Source organism: Sminthopsis crassicaudata, chromosome 2 (assembly GCF_048593235.1).
Source record: "Sminthopsis crassicaudata isolate SCR6 chromosome 2, ASM4859323v1, whole genome shotgun sequence".
Taxonomy (NCBI): Eukaryota; Metazoa; Chordata; class Mammalia; order Dasyuromorphia; family Dasyuridae; genus Sminthopsis; species Sminthopsis crassicaudata.
In genome coordinates, this window is record NC_133618.1 from 323,087,144 (window position 1) to 323,106,627 (window position 19,484).

Below are 19,484 nucleotides of genomic sequence, written 5' to 3' on the forward strand. Positions count from 1 at the left end.
ACCTCACAGCCTATCCATGCCTAAATATTATATGAGACTCACTCTATTCCATCTGTAAACTGGGATTTGAGTTTCTTCATATAAGATTCTTCTCATTGGTGAAGAAAGATTACTAAATGCTTTGTGTCTGTGTGAGAGAATGAGCTGGCAAGAATTTGAGAGGAAAAAAATTTTTGTCCTGACTTTCAGATTTGAGAGAGGAGATGAATTGTTCCAGATTATTTTCAGGGAGAAGCCCCTAAAGATGGAGGAAAACTGTAAGAAGAAGCTGACAAGCAGAGCAGACAGCACCTTGATCATATCCCTATGCTCAGTTTACTTGAGGGCAGAGAAATTGTCCTAATAGTATCTGCACAGCTACTGCTATAGGTATCCAGATAGAAATTAGGTTCCAATCACCCTGAGGAATTGTCATCTGCCTCCAAAAAAAAAAAAAAAAAAAACCGGCAACTGAGAATTTGCAGAATAAAAGAAAGGTACAGAGTAGAGAAGTACTGAAGGATGCAGTTGAGAGTGATTGCTTTTGAGATCAGTCCCATGATTAGCTATTGCAAGGAAGACCAGTTATGACCTATCTTACTGCTCTCCATCTGGTTGACCATATACCCCTTGGGTTCAAATCTTTGTTGTAAGGTAATAGCTCCCACTTTGGCAACCACTGGACTAAATAATTATTCTCTGAATAAATCAAGAGGCAATTGCATAAAATGTATCTGTATAAAATGTATTCACAGAATTTGTTTTCATGGAATTTTATTTATGTTCATATCTTTGAATTATTTTATTTCACCAAAATATTTGGTGCCATGCAGAAAATTTTTGTTTTCCAATTGAACCTATGTTTCCCAATTTAAGCAAGCATCTTGAACTCAATAAATACAAGTAAAAATGAACTTTAAAAAATTCAATGATTTAATCAACTCAACATTTCATCTTTGAATTTAAAAAGTTCTTTAAATATTCCATAGAATTTCTGATCCTGAGGGTATACCTTGTCTAATTCTTCCTTTATCCTCTTTATAATTATGCATAACACCCCTAATAAAAATTTTGTATTCTGCACTTTTTTAAGCTTCCTCACAGTATAGTAACAAATTTTACATGAATAGAATCTGTTTCTATTCAAATAATATAGTTAACTGTATCAGGAGTTCTCAAACTATGCCCCAAAGGCCAGATGCTGCCCGCTGAGGATATTTATGTGGCCCACCAGGTTATGGCAAATGGGCTGAGGAGTGGAGAGAGAGTGTAAGTTTTTGTTTTTACTATAGTCCGGCCCTCCCATAGTCTGAGGGACAGTGAACTGGCCCCCTATTTAAAAAGTTTGAGGACCACTGCTAGATATTTTTTCTAAAAGAAAAAATCCTTAAGACAACCATTTAGAAATACTATGCTATGTATAAATGCCATACACTGTGCTATGTAAAAATGCCATAATTTTAATGCCTTTTTTCCTGCAATTAGATTATTCTCCATTTATCCTTGTGTTGTTCAAGTCTTTTGCATGAATCCTAAAGGAGGGGTCTGAAAAGCTAGTGACTGTTAGTCAACACATCTCTTTGAGGGAAATTAAAGTGAAAGATAAATGGAAGAACTTTCTGTTTATGAAAATAAAAACATGTATAGTTTCACTGTGACTACTTTGAATCTTTTTCTATTTTTTAAATCTTATTTTCTTAATATATCCGAGACTATCAGGAAATATATCAAATAAACTTGCTTATAATTCACAGATATCTATATTTACTAGATTACTATTAGAAATCCTCTCCATTAACTTCACACCATTCTGATTTACTTACCTTAGAACTCAATACACAGTATTTTTCAGCACATTCTTTCTTATTTCATATTTTGTACATGGCTGGGTTTTGTTTTTCTTTATTTTTTTAATCCTTAAACAGGCTTAAGCTCCCTAAAGCCAGGAGTTTTCATTTCTTAATAGAGTAATTCTGCTTTAGATATTCAGTATCAATAATTCTTAGGATTAAGGGTGTATTTTAATGCACATGCTGAGAAAATACCAATTGAATAAAGTAGTCATACAAAAAAATTTGGCCCAAACTAAAAATTATTTTATACTTTCCCCCCATGTATTTATTCACACAAACCAGGTGATAAAAGGGGGAGTCAAAAGTGGTAAATGATTAACCCAGTTTACCACAACATAGGGCAGCTGAGTAAATTAGTGCTAGTTCTAGAATCAGGAAGACTCATCTTCTTGAGTTAAAATCCTTCCTCAGAGACTTACTAGCTGTGTGACCTTGTGCAAGTCATGTAATCCTGTTTACCTCAGTTTCCTCATCTATAAAATGAGCAAGAGAAAGTTATCACAAACTATTCTAATATCTTTGCCAAAAAAAAAACCAAATTAGGTCACAAAGAGTTGGTTACAAATGAACAACAGCAACAACCATACCACTATCTCAACAGCCAAGGGAGCATATATTCCAGTGGCTTCCCTGGAATCTCATATCATTTACTCGGTAAATGACTCCAGATTTCCCCACTCACTAACTAAAATAATAGAATAATTGGCTTTTAACTTTCTGCTCAAACATATATGAAAAGAATGAATTCCTAAAATAGAACCATCTTTTACACAAAATCCTTTTTAAAGAAGCTCCACCTGTCATAAGTAAATAATGTGTTGTCTGTGGGATAATTCTAAGGCGAGTATAAGTTGTTATTGTTGTTCAGTTGTTTTCAGTCACCTCTGAAACTCTGTGACCACACCAGGCCAGGCTTAAGTGACTTGCCCAGAGTCACACAGCTAGTGAGTCTGAGTTCAGATTTGAATTCAGAAAGGTGAGGCTTCCTGATCTAGGGACAGCACTCTATCCACTGTGCCATCTAATTGCCTAGTACAGATATCCTATGCTTAATGAAAGAGATGTTGGTTCTGAGCAAAGGAAATTTCAATAAAGCAAAGCTTATTTTTCTGCTGACTTACCCCAACAATAACAGATAGAAATCTTTAGACAGAACATAATAAAGTTCAGTGTCACAAAATTATCTAAAATTGCTATAATCTCTGGAAAAGATCTACCTCTGGAAGTAGACATTTTAATTGGGTAACATAATTTTTTTCTCTACTCTATGTAAATTATATGACAGTGGGAAACACTCTTCTAAATTAATTTTCTCCTTTATTTTTTGATCATCATAAATGAATCCTACTCTTTCATTGCTCAAGTCCTAGCAACTGAAGCAATGTTGAAGGCTGCCATTGATGCTTCATAGCATGGCTTCTCTGTGTGTCACAGAAAGTTAACACTGAAGTTATTTTTTGATTTGATTGCCTCCCCCTTCAAAGGGTACAATTAAACACATACCTCAGCCTTGCACATGTTACAATTACATCATAATTATGTGAAGTATGCCTGCTTTAGTGCAATAATCTATAAATAAGCATTTAGAATGTCAAAACATAAAATAATAAGCAGGTCATTCTAATACTTCCCTTTTCTTATAACAGCTCTATATCCTTGAGAAAAACATATCTTATGAACACTCATGAATATAATTTCTTCTACTAACATATATATATATATATTTTTGCGAACTGGTAATTTGTTGTTATATAAATTTTGAATCCTCTCTGATGTTCTGCTGGGCATATGACAATGATTTCTTTTCATTTCATTTTGTTTTGTGTTCCTTTTCTGTTTTCCTTTTTTCTTATTCTGTTTTTTAAATAAAATAATTTTTTAAAAATATATTTTAAACCTTAAAAACTGTCCAAAGGAACCAAACATATATCTCTCCTCTCTCCACCTCTTTCTTAGAAGACAAACCTAAGTTATTCCTGAGGGACCCATGAAATCCCACTATCCCAGAAAATGTAATCAAAATTTAATCGAAGTTGAGATGACAAATAAGGGCCTCAAAGACAGGTTTATTAAACATCACTCAGGAGGCTTTCTATTAGAAATTGTAGCATCCAAAGCAAGAGTCAGCATTTGAATGAGCAGAACTGGAACATCCTTCCTAACACAGGCCACAGAATTTGTTTAGGCAAGGGAATTAAAGAGATGTCATAAACCAAGGTGGCCAGATGGTCAGTTCACCTATGTGATATGATCACAATAAGTCAAAGGAGAAAAAAAAAACACTCACTAATACAGGTAAAACTTGGAGCAGTGGGGATGAATGATCTTTCCAGTAAATATTCTTCCAACAATTCTCAAAGAGATTGCCCCCCTCTGGATTCCCTAGTTATTCACTTATTTTCAATCTCTCCCTGTATTTTGGCTCATTTCCTATTACCTACAAATAAGTCTACACCTCCTCTTTCCTTAAAAAGCCTTCATTTGATCACTTCTTCATTCTATCACTGCTATCATTCTAAAACTTCTTTCTTTTATAGCTAGAAATTCCTTGAAAAGACTATTCACATTAAATGCCTTCATTCTTTTCTCCCCTCATTCTTTTCTTAGCCCCTTATAACCTAATCCACCTCACTTGATCTCCACTATCTTTTCTGCTCTTTGTAGCTAAACTCCTCAAAAATGACACCTATGATAAATACCTCTTTTCCATGTTCACTCTCTCCTTATCTGATCACTTTTTCTCTATCATCTTTCCTCCATCCTTTTCTAGATCATGCTTTCTAATCATAGGGGTCTCTCAGGGTTCTCTCTCTGGGGTTCTCCTCTCTTCTCCCTCTTTACTACTTCATTTGGTGATCTTATCAGCTCCTGTGGGTTTAATTACCATTTCCATGCTGGTGATTTTCCATTTTATCTATCCTCTCTCTGCTGATCCCCAAACTCATAATTCTACCTGCTTACCTCTTAGACATCTTGAATGAGATCTTCAGTAGACGTCTTAAACTCAATATGTCTCAAATAGAACTCATTTTTGTCCCTAACCCTTCTCCCCTCACCTTCCCTATGCCCAAAAAGGGTAGCATCATCTTCCCACTCATTCGGGTTCTCAACCTAGGAGTCATTTTGGATTTTTCACTATTTATCAACCCCCATATCTAAGCTATTATTCAAGATTTATTGATTTTGTCTTTGTAACATCTCTTTAAAAACCCTCCTTTTCTCCTCTATAGGCCTTCATACCTTGATTATTGCAATACTTATGGTAGGTTTGCCTGCCTCAAGTGTATCCTTACTTCAATTAATCCTCCATTTAGCTACCAATATGATTTTCCTAAAATGCAGGTCCATTCATATCACACACAAACATAAACATACATCCCATCTCAATGAACTCCATTAGCTCTCTATTACCTCCCTATTGCAAAATGCTCTAGTTGTCATTCAAATCACATCCTCCTACTTTTCCAGTCTTCTTACATGTTACTCTCCCAACACATACTCTTTAATCTGGTAACATTGGCCTCATAGTTGTTCCATGAACAAGACACTTCATCTCTCAGAGAGCATTTTCTCTGGCTTTTTTCCTTTACTGGAATGTTCTCTCCTCCAAACCAACTATTGAATTCCCTAGCTTTCCTTTAAATCCCAAATAAAATTTCACTAAATTCAATAATTTAGTGACTTTCACTAAAATTCCATAGGAAATGTTTCCCAATACCTCAATTCTATTGCTTTCTCTCTGTTAATGATTTCCTATTGATCCCATATCTAACTTACTTTGTATATGTTTGTTTGCATGTAGTGTATACTTAGTGCTTTGCACAATGCCTGGTATATAGTAGGTGCTTAATAAATGTTAATTGCTCAATTAATTGAAATCAGATGGAAAAGTTCTATGTTTCTTTGAGTGCAGCAGTAAAGCAGATGTTAATGCTTCTTTTTACTTTTTACTTTGAAAAAGTAAAATGAAAGTAACAAATAACCTTTAATCTGGAAAGATAACTAAATTGAGAAAATTGATAAACAGATCCTATCAAAAAAAGCAGGATATAGCAATGTTAAGGGACTTCAACTATCTAGCTATTTATTGTAGCTCTTACTCAGACAGGAGTAGCAATTTTTTTCTTGACTTGCCTTAATGATAATTCCATCTTTCAAATACTGAACCAAGCAACAATTTGAACTTTAATTTTAAACTGAATACTCACCAAAAAGACTGACATGGTTCCTGAGAAATGATGAGTAACTTTAAGAAGAAAGAGGTCACGACCTTCCTTTTCCAAATGATGACCAAAAAAATGAAAATACTCAAGTATAGTCTGACATGTACACTAAAATTTGATGGAGAGGATTTCATCAAAAAAAAAATGATTATGACACAATAGCCTAAAATGTCATAGGAGAAGTCATTCCAAGAGGAATAATAAGCCATAAAGAATTAAATAAAGCAAAAGAAAAGCAATTTCAATAAGAAGAAAAAAAGGTTATCTAAAGAGACTGATTGTAGCCAAACAGGATACTAAAACTCAAACTTTTGCTGAGTTCAAAGTTTTGCTGAGGATGGTAATGAAAGCAAAGTACAATAAAAAAGAATGACTGTTTAAGCCATGTTAGGATAAAAAAGAAAGACAAAAGTAGGAATGGGACTGAGTGGATGGGAAAATGATAAAGCAATAGTATTTTAACTTTTATTTTGCTTATGAGCTCTCTTTCAAAGAAAATTATATTTGTAGTAGAAAGGACAGAATCAAAAGAGCTACCAAGGAAATCCATACCCAAAATATTCAGGGAGATCATGAGAAAACATTCTTCATGGATGATAATTTATGAATTCAAATAGATAAATTGAATTCATCAAGCCTGGAAAACTAAATCCTAGCTACTGAAACAATTGATAAAATGGGATTGTGGAGTTAATATAAGTGGTGGTCTTTAAAAGGGGGGAGCATAACTGGCAAAAAGATATAGTGTCCCAAAATTTCAGAAAGTGAAGTAAATTAGAAAATTTAGTTTTTATTTCTAGTTCCTGAATTCAATTTTATTCCCAATTTGGAATCTATTTTCAGAAGGTCTGATAAATTCCAAATATACCTAGTTTATAAAATATTTGACTTGAAACTATCTATGACACCATACACTAAGTGTGCCTTCTTGGCATTAGCCTAAAACTAAAACTTGCAAAATAATATACTTTACAATAGTTGTGTAAAACATATAATATTATAGGTAATTTTGGATTGTTGAAGTGTTCCATATCTAAAGGAATTAGTGATTTATCCTACTTAATTGAGGAATATGTTATTCAAATTTTGGATCAGTAGCACTTCCATGAAATTCAATAAATAATTCTCTAGTGGAAGCTAGGTATGCCAATTTCTGATTGGCTTAATCTATGCAGACACCTGAAAATGTTTTGTAATATATTGTATAGTGTCCACAATTCAATGAAATATTATCTAAATACACTCCAAGAGCCAACTCTGATTGTAAAAGTACTCAGTTTGTAGTCTGAGGTCCTGGATTCAAATATTAACCTTGATATTTCATACCCATGTGAATATAGGCAAATCACTTAGCCTCCATGATCCTAAGGTTCCTCATCAGTATAAAGAAGGGGTTGAACTAAATAATCTCTGCTTTAGAAGTACATCCTAGGACTGTGAATCATCAAAAGCAGGAGATTCTGTAATCTTTAGGAGATTCTATACTAGCCTAAACATCGTTGGCCTAAAAGTTGGTACCATACATGGGCCAAAGAGTTCAAACTTTCTCTTTCTGTGAGTCTTTAATTCATTTAACCAATTTTCAATTTGAAAAACAATTTCTGAAGGGAAAACTAATCTCAACTTCCAAAGTGAGAAAACAGTTTGAAAACATAATAGTTGTAAAATTAATGGGCACAGCAATTTCCTAATCACACTTTAAAAATTAGGTAAGAAACTGTTTCCTAAATAACTTAATAAGATTGCCCCTTCATCTGAAACTATTTGAAATCTTGAGGGTTTCCCTATTATATCTAAGATAAAGTGTAAATTTGTTTTCTTTTCATTTAAATACCTATACAATTTAGCTCAATGGGGAAAAAAACTTGAACAAAAATTGGGGAAAGATCACTAATTGGTACATAAGGATCCCTATAAGTGGTAGGGATTTCAACATTATTTATGCTATGTTGTAGGGTAAAAAGGTGACATGTGGATAAAATACTAGACCTGGATTCAGAATGACTCATCTTCCTGAATTCAAATCCAGCCTCAGAAATTTATTAGCTATGTGACTTTGATGAAGTCATTTAACCCAGTTTGTCTCAATTTCTTCATCTGTAAAATGTGACAAACCACCTTCTGCCCCCCCCCAAAAAGGGTCACAAAGTATTAGACATGACTGAAAAACAAAAATACTCTATTGTATTTTTATTTTTTTTTAATTATCTCTCAGTTATACTGTAATCTGGTTGGGGCACACAGTAGTATTTGGGGATGCAGTGTTCTAGAGTAGTCTCTCCCTATCTTTCTAGGTTATCTTTTAAAACATTACTTCTCTCATATGCTGTGTTCAAATCATCATCGCCTAATAATAATAGTTATCATTTGAATCATTCCTATGCTATTTACCAGCTAATGTTACTTTGGGAAAATCAAAACATCCCTGAAATATGAGTAGGGTTGGACTAGATGGTCCTTTCCACCTATCAAATTTCTGATCTGGTGTTTTACAATGAAAAGTAATTCCAATTAGTGAATGTAAAATGACTATAAAATAACATTGTCTATTTTCAGATTCTATAGGGGAACATCTACCTGATTCACTCAAAGAAAGTAAATTTCTGACAAAATTTCCCCTTTCTCCTTGATCCCAACCATCACCATTTTCATCTCATGTTATTCACTAAATGCAATTAATTAGTTTCTTTAGAAGTGCACTGATGGCCTTGGGAACTGGATATTGTCAATTATTTTTATTGTCACTAAATTCTCTAAAGAGGCATCAATATATCTTAAAATACTCCACAATCCCTTAAGATACCTACCATATCTTATTCATATACCCAAAATCCCAAGGAAATACAATTTTATATGTGTCTTCACCAGGTACCTGAGATTTATTGTGGCCTAACTCCAAATTTTCCTCAAAATAACTGTACCAGTAGTTCCATTTAGATAAAGAATTTAAGTGTGCTAGAAGCAATATCTCCCAAAGACCATGTTAGATAGGGTTGCCTAGAATAGTTTTCACCCTAAAAGGAAAGGGGAAAAAAACTGTTCCCAACAGGAAACTAATGGTTGAAATATTTGATAGGACTTCCTGCTTGCCTAAGGGCATAAAGGTAGTCAACTTCTCAAGGTCCTTCAGACTTGGTGGCCATAGGAATCACCACATCCTGCCCTGCTAATGCCCAAAGATTTGACATCTATCTGAGTCAATAACATAACATTGCTGAGAGTATTCTTTCCATGTTATTGCTAAGATACATAAGCTTCCTTTTGTTAATTATTGGATAGCCTAGAATTGTCTCAGGTTCATCTAGTCTCAAACTAGTCTCTTATATTTTGGTGTCGTTGGTAGGATTTGGATCAAAACAGCATCATAGGGAGTCTGAATACAGATCAAAGTATGCTTTTTCTTATTTTATTTTACTTGGGGTTTTTTTTTTTTTTTTGGTTTATGTTTTCTTTATAATATGACTAATATGGAAATGTATTTTGAATGACTGCACATATATAACCTATACCAAATTGCTTGCCTTCTCAATGAGGGAGTTTAGGGAGGGAAAAAGGGAGAAAATTTGGAATTCAAGAGATTTTTTAATGAATGTTAAAAATTATATTTACATATAATTGGGGGGGAAATAAAATGCTTATTTCTTTTTAAACAGGATTATAGCCCATACTGTGATTGAAGCCAGAGAAGGATAACACTGATGATAAGGTGATCGATCAGAGGGCCAGATATATTAGGATAATATACCATGGCAAAGTCTTTTCTGGGTGCTTATGGAAAATGCTTCAATGAGACAGAGAAAAGGAAGCTACTGATGTAAAGGACTTAATTCAGTGGATGCTAAAGAGTTTGACATAAAAGATAAAGGAAGAGCCAGGTCAGGCATTCCCTTGTTATTTTTAATGGTCCTAGACAGGCCACACAGCAGACATAAGGAAAGAGAAAGCAAACTGTCCCTACAAATTCAGCAACTAGAGACAGACCTCATCATCTTTTAAGTATTGTACCATGTCTGCTGAGGATTATTTGGTAACAGCACATATGAAAAAGATGATGATAAAGGGGGAAGGAAGTGAAAGATAGAAAGTAAGACCACTGGAAAATATACTAACTCCCACTGAGATTAGGACTATAAAGTAAAAAAAAAAAAAAAAAAAAAGGGAAAGGGAGTGAGGATGAGAATTAGGAACTGTTACTGTTATTGTTATTAAGAAAGCTTTGAGTTTATCCTATTACAGTGCTTAGAGAATGATCTCTTTCACAGTAAAGTCAGAAGATAGGCAGATTTTCATAATCAATGAATTTAGGAAGTTACAGAAAAAGTTGAAATAGTAACCTGATAAATCACACAAGAGTGACCACAGGTTTGGTCAAATGGAACAATGAAAAGATTCACTTCATAGCAGAGTTCCATCTACATAGGGAGATTACAGAGGTTTACTTCTCTAAAACCAATTAAACAAGTAGAAGTCTCAGAGATGAACCACCCTTTGTCCTTTTTGAGGGGACCTTTAAGATTGAGAATTGGATCTACTTGGTTCTACAATAAGAAAAATGATTATTAATAACCAATGACTTGGAGAGATCCAGAGTTTCCTCCTTTTCCAAAAGTCCAATCTTACAAAGTTCAGTCTTTTGAAGGATATTGCTGATAATGATATTGACTTAACTTTCTTGTTCAAATTCTACACGTAGAGTAGTCCATTGTATTCTGCTCAAGCTTGAATAGATCATAAATTCTTCAAATAGATTATGCAGGGCTGGGATTGGTCTTTCTATTCAAAGGTAATATGAAGTCATTCTCAGCCCCTATTCTTTTTTCCCCACTTAATAGTATTTCTTTCTAATTAAAGATAGTTTTCCACATTGATTTTTGTAAGATTTTAAGTTTCAAATTTTTCTCCTCCCCTCCCTTCCCTCTCCTTTCCTAAGAGAGCAAGCAATCTCTTATAGGTTATATACGTCCAATTATGTTAAAAATATTTCCATATTAATTGTGTTGGGAAAGAAAAATCAGAAAAGGGGAAAAACCAAGAGAAAGAAGAAATAAAAAACAAATTTTTTAAAAAGTGAAAATAATATGCTTCAATCTACATAATCTCCATAGCTATTTCTCTGGATATGAATAGCATTTTCCATCACAAGCCTTTTGTATAACTGTATTTCAGTCCTTCACTGTTATATTGATTCACTGTTATATTGAGTTTATTGTCACTATTCTTACAAAAGAACACATAAACCTTGAGTCCACTGCCATGATTGTCTTTGGTCTAAGGGAGATGGCCAAATGATCATCTTTTTATTAATGAATTGTTGGTCTTATGAATAAAATGATTAAATTACCCAGAAACAATGTCTTTTTATTTGCCATAATCAAGATGAATTTTCATTGTAGGTTGTGGAGTCCATAACAGGACTCTGCAAAAGATAGAGCGAAGAAAAGTCATGGATTTTGTGGCAAATAGATTTCACTTTAGAGCTTGCCGGGCATGAACAGATCAGTCAGTGAGATTTGAGAAAGTAACCAGGGTAGCTATTGCCATCAAGGCAAATAGAGCTGTTATTGCAAATAGGCAATTTGGGTAATTGTACTGTACTTTCTGCCCTTTGAGGTCAGTCAGATAGTCAAAGTCAACAAGCATTTATTGTTTACTATATTCCAGGTACTGCATTACAAAGTTTCTGAATCATGAACTTACTTATGATAAAATCTAGGAATAGAAGAGTATGGGCCTTCCTGCCTTACTCAAGGTACCCCCTAAAGCTTCAAACCTATTTGGCAATTCTAAGCCAATCAACCCTCTATATATAAACTTGAGTGCAGGGACCAATACCAAGATTATCCCAAGACTGTGCTTATTCTATTTGTAGAACTATAAAGGGACTGAAGGCCATATACCCAAATCATTATGTACTAGAAAGAAGTATGGGAATGAAATAGTTAAGCTACTTATTAGCAATAGCCAAATTACTGTCATCCTAGTAGGTCCTAACAGGCACCCCAGTTTCACATCATGGCTTTCAAGAGGTGAGTCATTAAGGAAAGAGGCATCTTTGAAGAGATAGAGGGCTGTAAGCATGGAATACTACATATAATGTCAGACTTTTTCAATATCTTGACTAATTTTTCTTAGTTTTTTTTAATAAAGTGTCTTTATTTTTAAATAATTCCATTTCAGCCAAGACAGGATTAAATCAAAGAAAATGACCCAGAAGTTAACAGTGAGAATTCTTACAACCCATAAGGCTAAAGAGTTTTTTACCCAGTGCCAACCTGGCAAAAAAATCATTTCTTTCTTAGGTTTCTTCCTAATATATCAGCAGTTGTGACAGCAAAGGGCATTAAAGAGTAGCAAGAAGATTTTTTCCCAATATATTCATTGGCCATGTATATTATATTAAAACAGTTGACTCGAGACCTAAATGCTACTTTCAAGTTCTTCCTCCAACAAGGTTAAGAATGAATAAGATTTCCTGACATATTCAAGGAGAGGGATACCTTTGTTCAATGATTCTCTGGTTTTCAATAAGAAATGAAGCATAATTCAAGGAGACGTGCTTCTTAAGAGTATTCACCAAAGCCATGTTATTATTCAGTTGTGTCTGACTCTTCATGACTGCATTTGAGGTTTTCTTAGCAAAGATATTGGAATGATTTGCCATTTCCTTCTCTGACTCATTTTATAGATGAGGGAATGGAAACAGAGTTAAGTGACTTTCACAGAGTCGCACAGCTAATTAAGTATATGAGATCAGATTTTAACTCAAAAGCACTCTTCTACTCTATTCACTATCCAACCCTCTATCCACTACATTGCCTCAATGCCCAAGGCCCTTTATAGAATGTCCTTTTTATAGGTATTGAGATTTTCCCAGTTTTGTCTTTATGCATCAAATTGTAGCACTCCCTGGAACAGAGAGCCAAAGCCACTTAATGTCAACTTAACAATCCACACAGAAAAAGATAAAAAAAACAAGTGGATGAAGAATGCATACTGCCTTGATTATAATCTATCCATTATTAGTCCAACAATAAACATATTGTGGACAGGCTCAAGGAGAAATAATCTGATCCTAGAATTGAAGAGGAGAATGAGATTTGTGAAAGTGCAGTGCTCTCAAAGGAAGAAGCAGCAAAATGCAATTCTGCACTTGGGTATCAAAAGGCACAGATTAAGTCATATCTCATGATTTGCTTCCTAAATGACTCCAGTCAAGTCATTTAATTTTTCTGGGTCTGTGTTTCCTCATCTGTAAAATAAGGGGTTTAGATTAGATGAGTGCCAAGGTTCCTTGTAGTTCAAGGTCTGTGATTCTGAGATGACATGGTGTCCACTTGTTCATTTCCCTAGAAGTAAGCCTTCATTCACTTTTAAAAAGTAGTCTATTCCAGATCTTCTGAAACCTTCTTACAGTTTAAGCCTCAGTAGAACCAATCACAAGATGAAAACTTCACATTACTTTTAAATGTTATGTGCTATAGTTCACCTTCATGCTTCAGTCTTCCAAAATCTGTTCCTCAATTCCTGGTAACAGCTGAATCAATTGACCTGAATCAATTGCATCCGTTTGCTTCAATTTGTTTGTTTACTAGTAGAATCCTGCATTAAAGACAGGATTATTTCATGGTGTTCAACTGGCTGGCCTTTCTCCAACTCTCTCCTCCCTCAGCCTCTGACTGAGCTCAAAGACAATCTTCTCTCCACTTCTGCAGACATGAAAAGAAGTAAGGGTATGTTACACTTCTGTTACTAAATTCTAACTGTTCTTTGGGATTTCTCTGTCTGGTCTATACAAATTCTGTATCTTCTAAGTTAGCTTAAAAATTATTATCAACAATAACCAATCTAAATGTGTTTTTTATTTCTCTTACCTTCCATTTTTTGCTTCAAATAATGTATTTTCTTTGATTCCTCATTTGTGACATTGTGATGCAAATTTAATGCATACAGATAATGGGAAAAGTCCCAAAGTTTCATATTAAATATTCTAATTCAAAATTCACTTTCTCCACATTATCTTCTGGTTTTCATTGGAAAAGATACTGTTGTTAAGCAAAATAAACATCCCTAAGAACCAAAGAGAGCAAGAAAATTATCAGGTTCTCTAAATTACTAAAATCCTGCAGTGTATAATTAAAATTTCCAAGAAATAAAATCACACAAACTAATGTCAAATTCTGTTTCAATGGTTAAAAGAGTCCCTTCACCAGAAGCAAATACACATACACACACACTGAAAAGTTTCCTCAAGCTTTCACACAAAGACTTTCCAACAGCACTGAACAGTGTATTATTTTCTTTCCAGAAAATTCTAACACTATATAATTACTTCTGCATGGAAAACGAATAATCTAAGCCTAAAATGCAAAAACAGCTACTATACGGGAACGGTCCACATCAAAAAGCTTTCCTGAAACAAAATAAAAGATCATACTGGAAAATACCAGTGCAATGACAGTCCTGGGAGCAAGCTCTTGAAGAATAATTATTGTGAAACAAAGGAAGGGATTGGGGGGAAGGGGGAAGGGAACTTCTGTGGAAAACCTTTTTTTCTCATATTTGTGGAATCGTTTTATCGTCCCAATTTTGGAGAAACTCTTACTTATTCCCCCCCAAAAAAATAAATTTGAATAAAAACATTATTCAGAATTGAACACAGGAGCTCAAAACCTTCCAATTAAAAACATCAAAAACATCAAATGGGCTTCCTTAAAGATGCCAGAGCAATGGTGAGATATTAAAAAAAAAAAAAAAAAAAAAAAAAAATCCACCTTCTTGTGAATAGATCTTCTGCGACTCCTTCAGTTCAGGGGGAAAGGCCCTTCAGTGTTTGCCAGAACTAACCACAACATGGACCTCTGGACATTTCCCTGGGCTGGGGAATACCTTTGCAGAAGCTACCACTGTTAGCCATCAAAGGTGCCCCGCCACTCCTGAAATGCGATGGCATCAGAGCTCTACGTGATTTAACTCAGCGGAAAGGAAAAGGAGCACAGGACAGCTTCGTCTGCTCAGCCCGGATGATGTGGTTCAGGGGCTTGGAGGAGATAAAGTATGACCCTTTCTGAGCTGATCCCAAGGGGTTGATTTTTCTACCCAGAACTATCATAGTACAGAAGGCGGTAAAACAAGAGTAACTCCACGGTAGCAATAGCTTAAAAGATCGAACCTTCTGCTAACCTTTAAATGAACAAGCAGTCGCGAGTGAGGGACCGAAGGAATTCTTCTTATCAGCACACAAGAAAAATTAAAACAAACAAAAAAAAAAAAACAAAAACAAACAAACAAACAAAAAAACACTTGGTTCAAGCTCTAACCTCGACCTCCCCTGATCCACCTCTTCGAAATCCCTTCAACTTCGTTCCCTAATGCCCGTTTAAAGGGAACAGCCATGTTAGAAAATTGTTGATGACCAAAGAGTGAGCAGGTTGTTCCCACCCCCTCCGGGGAGCTAGGCAGGGTCCTCTCGGACTCCGGCTCTTCCTCCTTCGTTCACCCCACCGCACCCCGCCCCCAACGACTGCGACCGTTTCCTAACTATTTCCTACAAACGGTTGCTTCCCCATCTGTCTCCCAGTTTAGCACTGGAGCCATTGAAAGATACTTTGTGCCCGAAGTGGCCTGGAAGACTCGGACCTCGTAGAGGCGGCAACCTGAATGCCCACTGGTCTGTCTCGCCTCCAGGTGCCAGCGGCAGCAGCAGGTCGCCCAGGTAGTCCCCTCCCCACCCCCAAATCGCTCTCGCCACCTTCGCCGTCTCACCGAAATACTGTCTCCAGCCCCGCTACCACCACCATCACCAACAGCACCACAACCCCATCACGTTCGGGGGGGGCATCTTACTTTTTTGGCTGGAATATCCCGGGGTAATAGCCATAATAGCCCGTGATCCGTAAGATCCTGTCCTCGATGGTGGCCACCCCGTTAGGAGTTGCCTTGACATCCATAAATAACTCCAGGGCACTTGCACCCGGGAGGTGCTGGACGGAAAGGGGAGAGCAGAATCGGGAGGATGGGCTCGAAGATCGGGAGTGATGCAGGTGCCACCGCCGCCGCCGCCGATGCTGCCAGCTGGTGCTTGGGCTCTGACTCCACCGCCCCGTGCAGGACAGGCTCAGCATCACAGCAAAAGCAGCAGCAGCAACAGCGGCAACAGTAACAGCAGCCCCCACTTCTCGCCGGCCTCTGTCAGCCTGTCAGGCTTTCCCACCAGCCACCCGGCTCTCTCCTCTTTCCAAAGAGCGCTCCCTCCCTCTATCCTCACCCAGTTTCCCACTCCAACTCCTCCTTTAACCTCCTCCTCTGAGCCTCCGACGACGACTTCAACTGCAGAGGCAACGAGGGGAAGGATGCGAGAAGAAGAGAGTGATGGAGAAGAGCATGTTTCTGTGTACATAGGCACATACCTGGATAGAAACATTAATTATTAACCTATTCGTTTTCTTTCTTCTCCATCTTCAATTGCTAGAAGCTTTGGGCTTGTCTCCTTTTCCAGAGGCGAGACCTTCTGTTCAGAATGATTGCTGGGACTGAAGAGAGCTGAGGACAAAGGGGGAAGATTAGAGGTAGTTGAGAGAAATGAATGTGGAAAACCCAAGTTCTGCCTATTTTGTGGGACCTCGTAGCTATTTATGTAAATCGAAGCTTTGGTACATAGCACCTCTAGTTTTTCCTATAGTTTAGAATAATACCGCATCTTGAATTTACTCACGATTTTCCACCCTGAGAATCTACAAAAGCTCCACGTGTCCATGAGTTCTCACAGCTTCCCCAAGAGGTGGATATCCTGTTTAAGAATATCCAATGTCATTCACTGGTATTATTATTATTAGAAACTGAGAAAATGAGTCACAGGAATGTGAAGTAGTTTAACCTGGGCACAAAATATTTTTTTAAAAAGTCTCCAGCTCCCAGTCCTCCATGACTGGATTCCTGCTTCCTCTCTAAGACTCTTTAGTGACTTTGAATATTAGCTATTGTTTTATCGTTGGTGCTCTCTTGACAGTGGCTTTTTTGGGAGAAAATTTTAAACAATTAGGGAGGAGAGAATGAGTAATGGAGCTCTGACAACCCTGACAATCTCATAATACCCTTTATTTAGCTAAGTAGAATACCAATCCCGACTATTAAAAAGGGTTAGGACAAAGGATCACTACAGAAGGTTCATAGTTTGAAACATCTTTGGTGCAGGTCACATGTGCTCTGGTGTCACTTGAGGTGCTGCAGTAGAATAACAGTCCACACTTGGCTTGCCTCTTGTATACCGTAAGCTCCCAATGCCCCTTTGCCAATAGAGAATTTTTCCCACCAGATGGCAGCATACCTGAGTCACCAGCTTAGTGATCTTAAGATCCCCTTCAAGCAGTAGGCAGAAGGTTAGCAATAGCCAACATAGCCCCATCAAACCATAGGATTTCAAAGAAATGGGCAAACAAAAACCTTTGCTGATGTGGTTCTAAATTAATCTAGGGAATGGTATAAAGTATGAATCAGGATTATTAAAATTTGGCAATCTCTGTGGCTTTCTTTGACCCTTCAAATGGAAATGTCTGTCCTATTTGCTAACTACCAATCATAAGATTTCCCTGCATCCATAATGTTCAAGGAAATCATGATGCAGCCATATTTTTGTTTTTCTTTTTTTTTAAAGCTTTTTATTTTTCAAAACATATTCCTGAACAATTATTCAACATTAACCCTTGCAAAAACTCTTGTTCCAATTTTTCCTCTCTTCCCCCATTCCCTTTCCTAGATGGCAAATAGTCCAATATATGTTAAACATGGTAAAATATATGTTAAATCTAATTATGCATATATATTTGTATAATTATTGTGCTGCACAATAAAAATCAAATCAAACCAGTAAAAAAAAAAAAAGCAAAACAAAATGCAAGCAACAATAAAAAGAGTGAAAATGCTATGTTGTGAACCACATTCAGTTCCCACAGTCTTCTCTCTGAGTGTAGCTGGCTCTTTTCCTCACTGAACAATTGAAACTGGTTTGAATCATCAGAATTGATCATCATATAATCTTGATCATCATACAATTTTGTTGTTGCTGTGTATCTCCTGGTTCTGCTCATTTTGCTTAGAATCAGTTCATGTAGGTCTCTCTAGGCCTCTCTGAAATCATCCTGCTGATCATTTCTTATAGAACAATAAAATTCCATAACATTCATATACCATAATTTATTCAGCCATTCTCCAATTGATGGACATCCATTCAGTTTCCAGTTTCTTGCCACTACAAAAAGGGCTGACACAAACATTTTTGCACATGTGGGTTCTTTTTCCTCCTTTAAGATTTCTTTGGGATGTAATCCCAGTAGAAACACTGCTGGATCAAAGGGTATGCAGTATGATAATTTTTTTTAGCATAGTTCCAAATTGCTCTCCAGAATAGTTGGATCTGTTCATAGTTCTACCAAGAATGTATTAGTGTCCCAGTTTTCTCACATCCCTTCCAACATTTGTCATTATTTTTCCTGTCATTTTAGCCAATCTGAGAGGTAAGCAGTGGTGTCTCAGAGTTGTCTTAATTTGCATTTCTCTGATCAATAATGATTTAGAGCACCTTTTCTTTTTTTAAAATTTTTTGTATTAAAGCTTTTTATTTACAAAGCATATGCATGGGCAATTTTTCCAACACTGACCCTTGCAAAACCTTTTGTTCCAAATTTTCCCCTCCTTCCCACCATCCCTATCCCTAGCTGGCAGGTAGTCCAATACATGTTAAATGTATTGAAATACATGTTAGATCCAATATATGTATACATTTTTATGTAGTTATCTTGTTGCACAAGAAAAATCAGATCAAGAAAGAAGAAAAAGGAAAACTGAGAAAGAAAACAAGAATGCAAGCAAATAACAACAGAAAGAGTGAGAATGCCATGTTGTCTTCCACACGCAGATCCCACAGTCCTCTCTCTGGGTTTAGATGGCTCTCTTCATCACTAAGCAAATGGAACTGGTTTGAATCATCTCATAGTTGAAGAGAGCCATGTCTATCAGAATTGATCGTCTTATAGTCTTGTTGTTGTGTATAAAGATCTTCTGGTCCTGCTCATTTCACTTAGGATCAGTTCATGTAGTTCTCTCCAGGCCTCTCTGAAATCATCCTGCTGGTTGGTTCTTACAGAACAATAGTATTCCATAGCATTCATATACCATAATTTATTCAGCCGTTCTTCAATTGATGGGCATCCACTCAGTTTCTAGTTTCTTGCCAGTACAAAGAGGGCTGCCACAAACATTTTTGCACATGTGTGTTCCTTTCCCTCCTTTAAGATCTCTTTGGGATATAATCCCAGTAGAAAGACTGCTGGATCAAAGGGTATGAACAGATTGATCACTTTTTGAGCATAGTTCCAAATTGCAGAGCACTTTTCATATGACTAGAAATAGTTTAAATTTCTTCATCTGAAAATTG

At 36.2% G+C, this 19,484-nt stretch overlaps 1 protein-coding gene across 1 annotated transcript in view; it reads right to left on the reverse strand.

Annotated features, from left to right (window-relative positions):
• SLC35F4 (solute carrier family 35 member F4) overlaps positions 1–16,091 on the reverse strand; it is a 235,976-nt gene extending 219,885 nt beyond the window's left edge. Inside the window, 2 exon segments of the mRNA XM_074290219.1 lie at positions 15,899–15,920; positions 15,922–16,091. Coding sequence (XP_074146320.1) covers positions 15,899–15,920; positions 15,922–16,002 — 103 coding nt within the window. The 5' untranslated portion in view covers positions 16,003–16,091.
• Between the last annotated feature and the right edge of the window lie 3,393 nt (positions 16,092–19,484).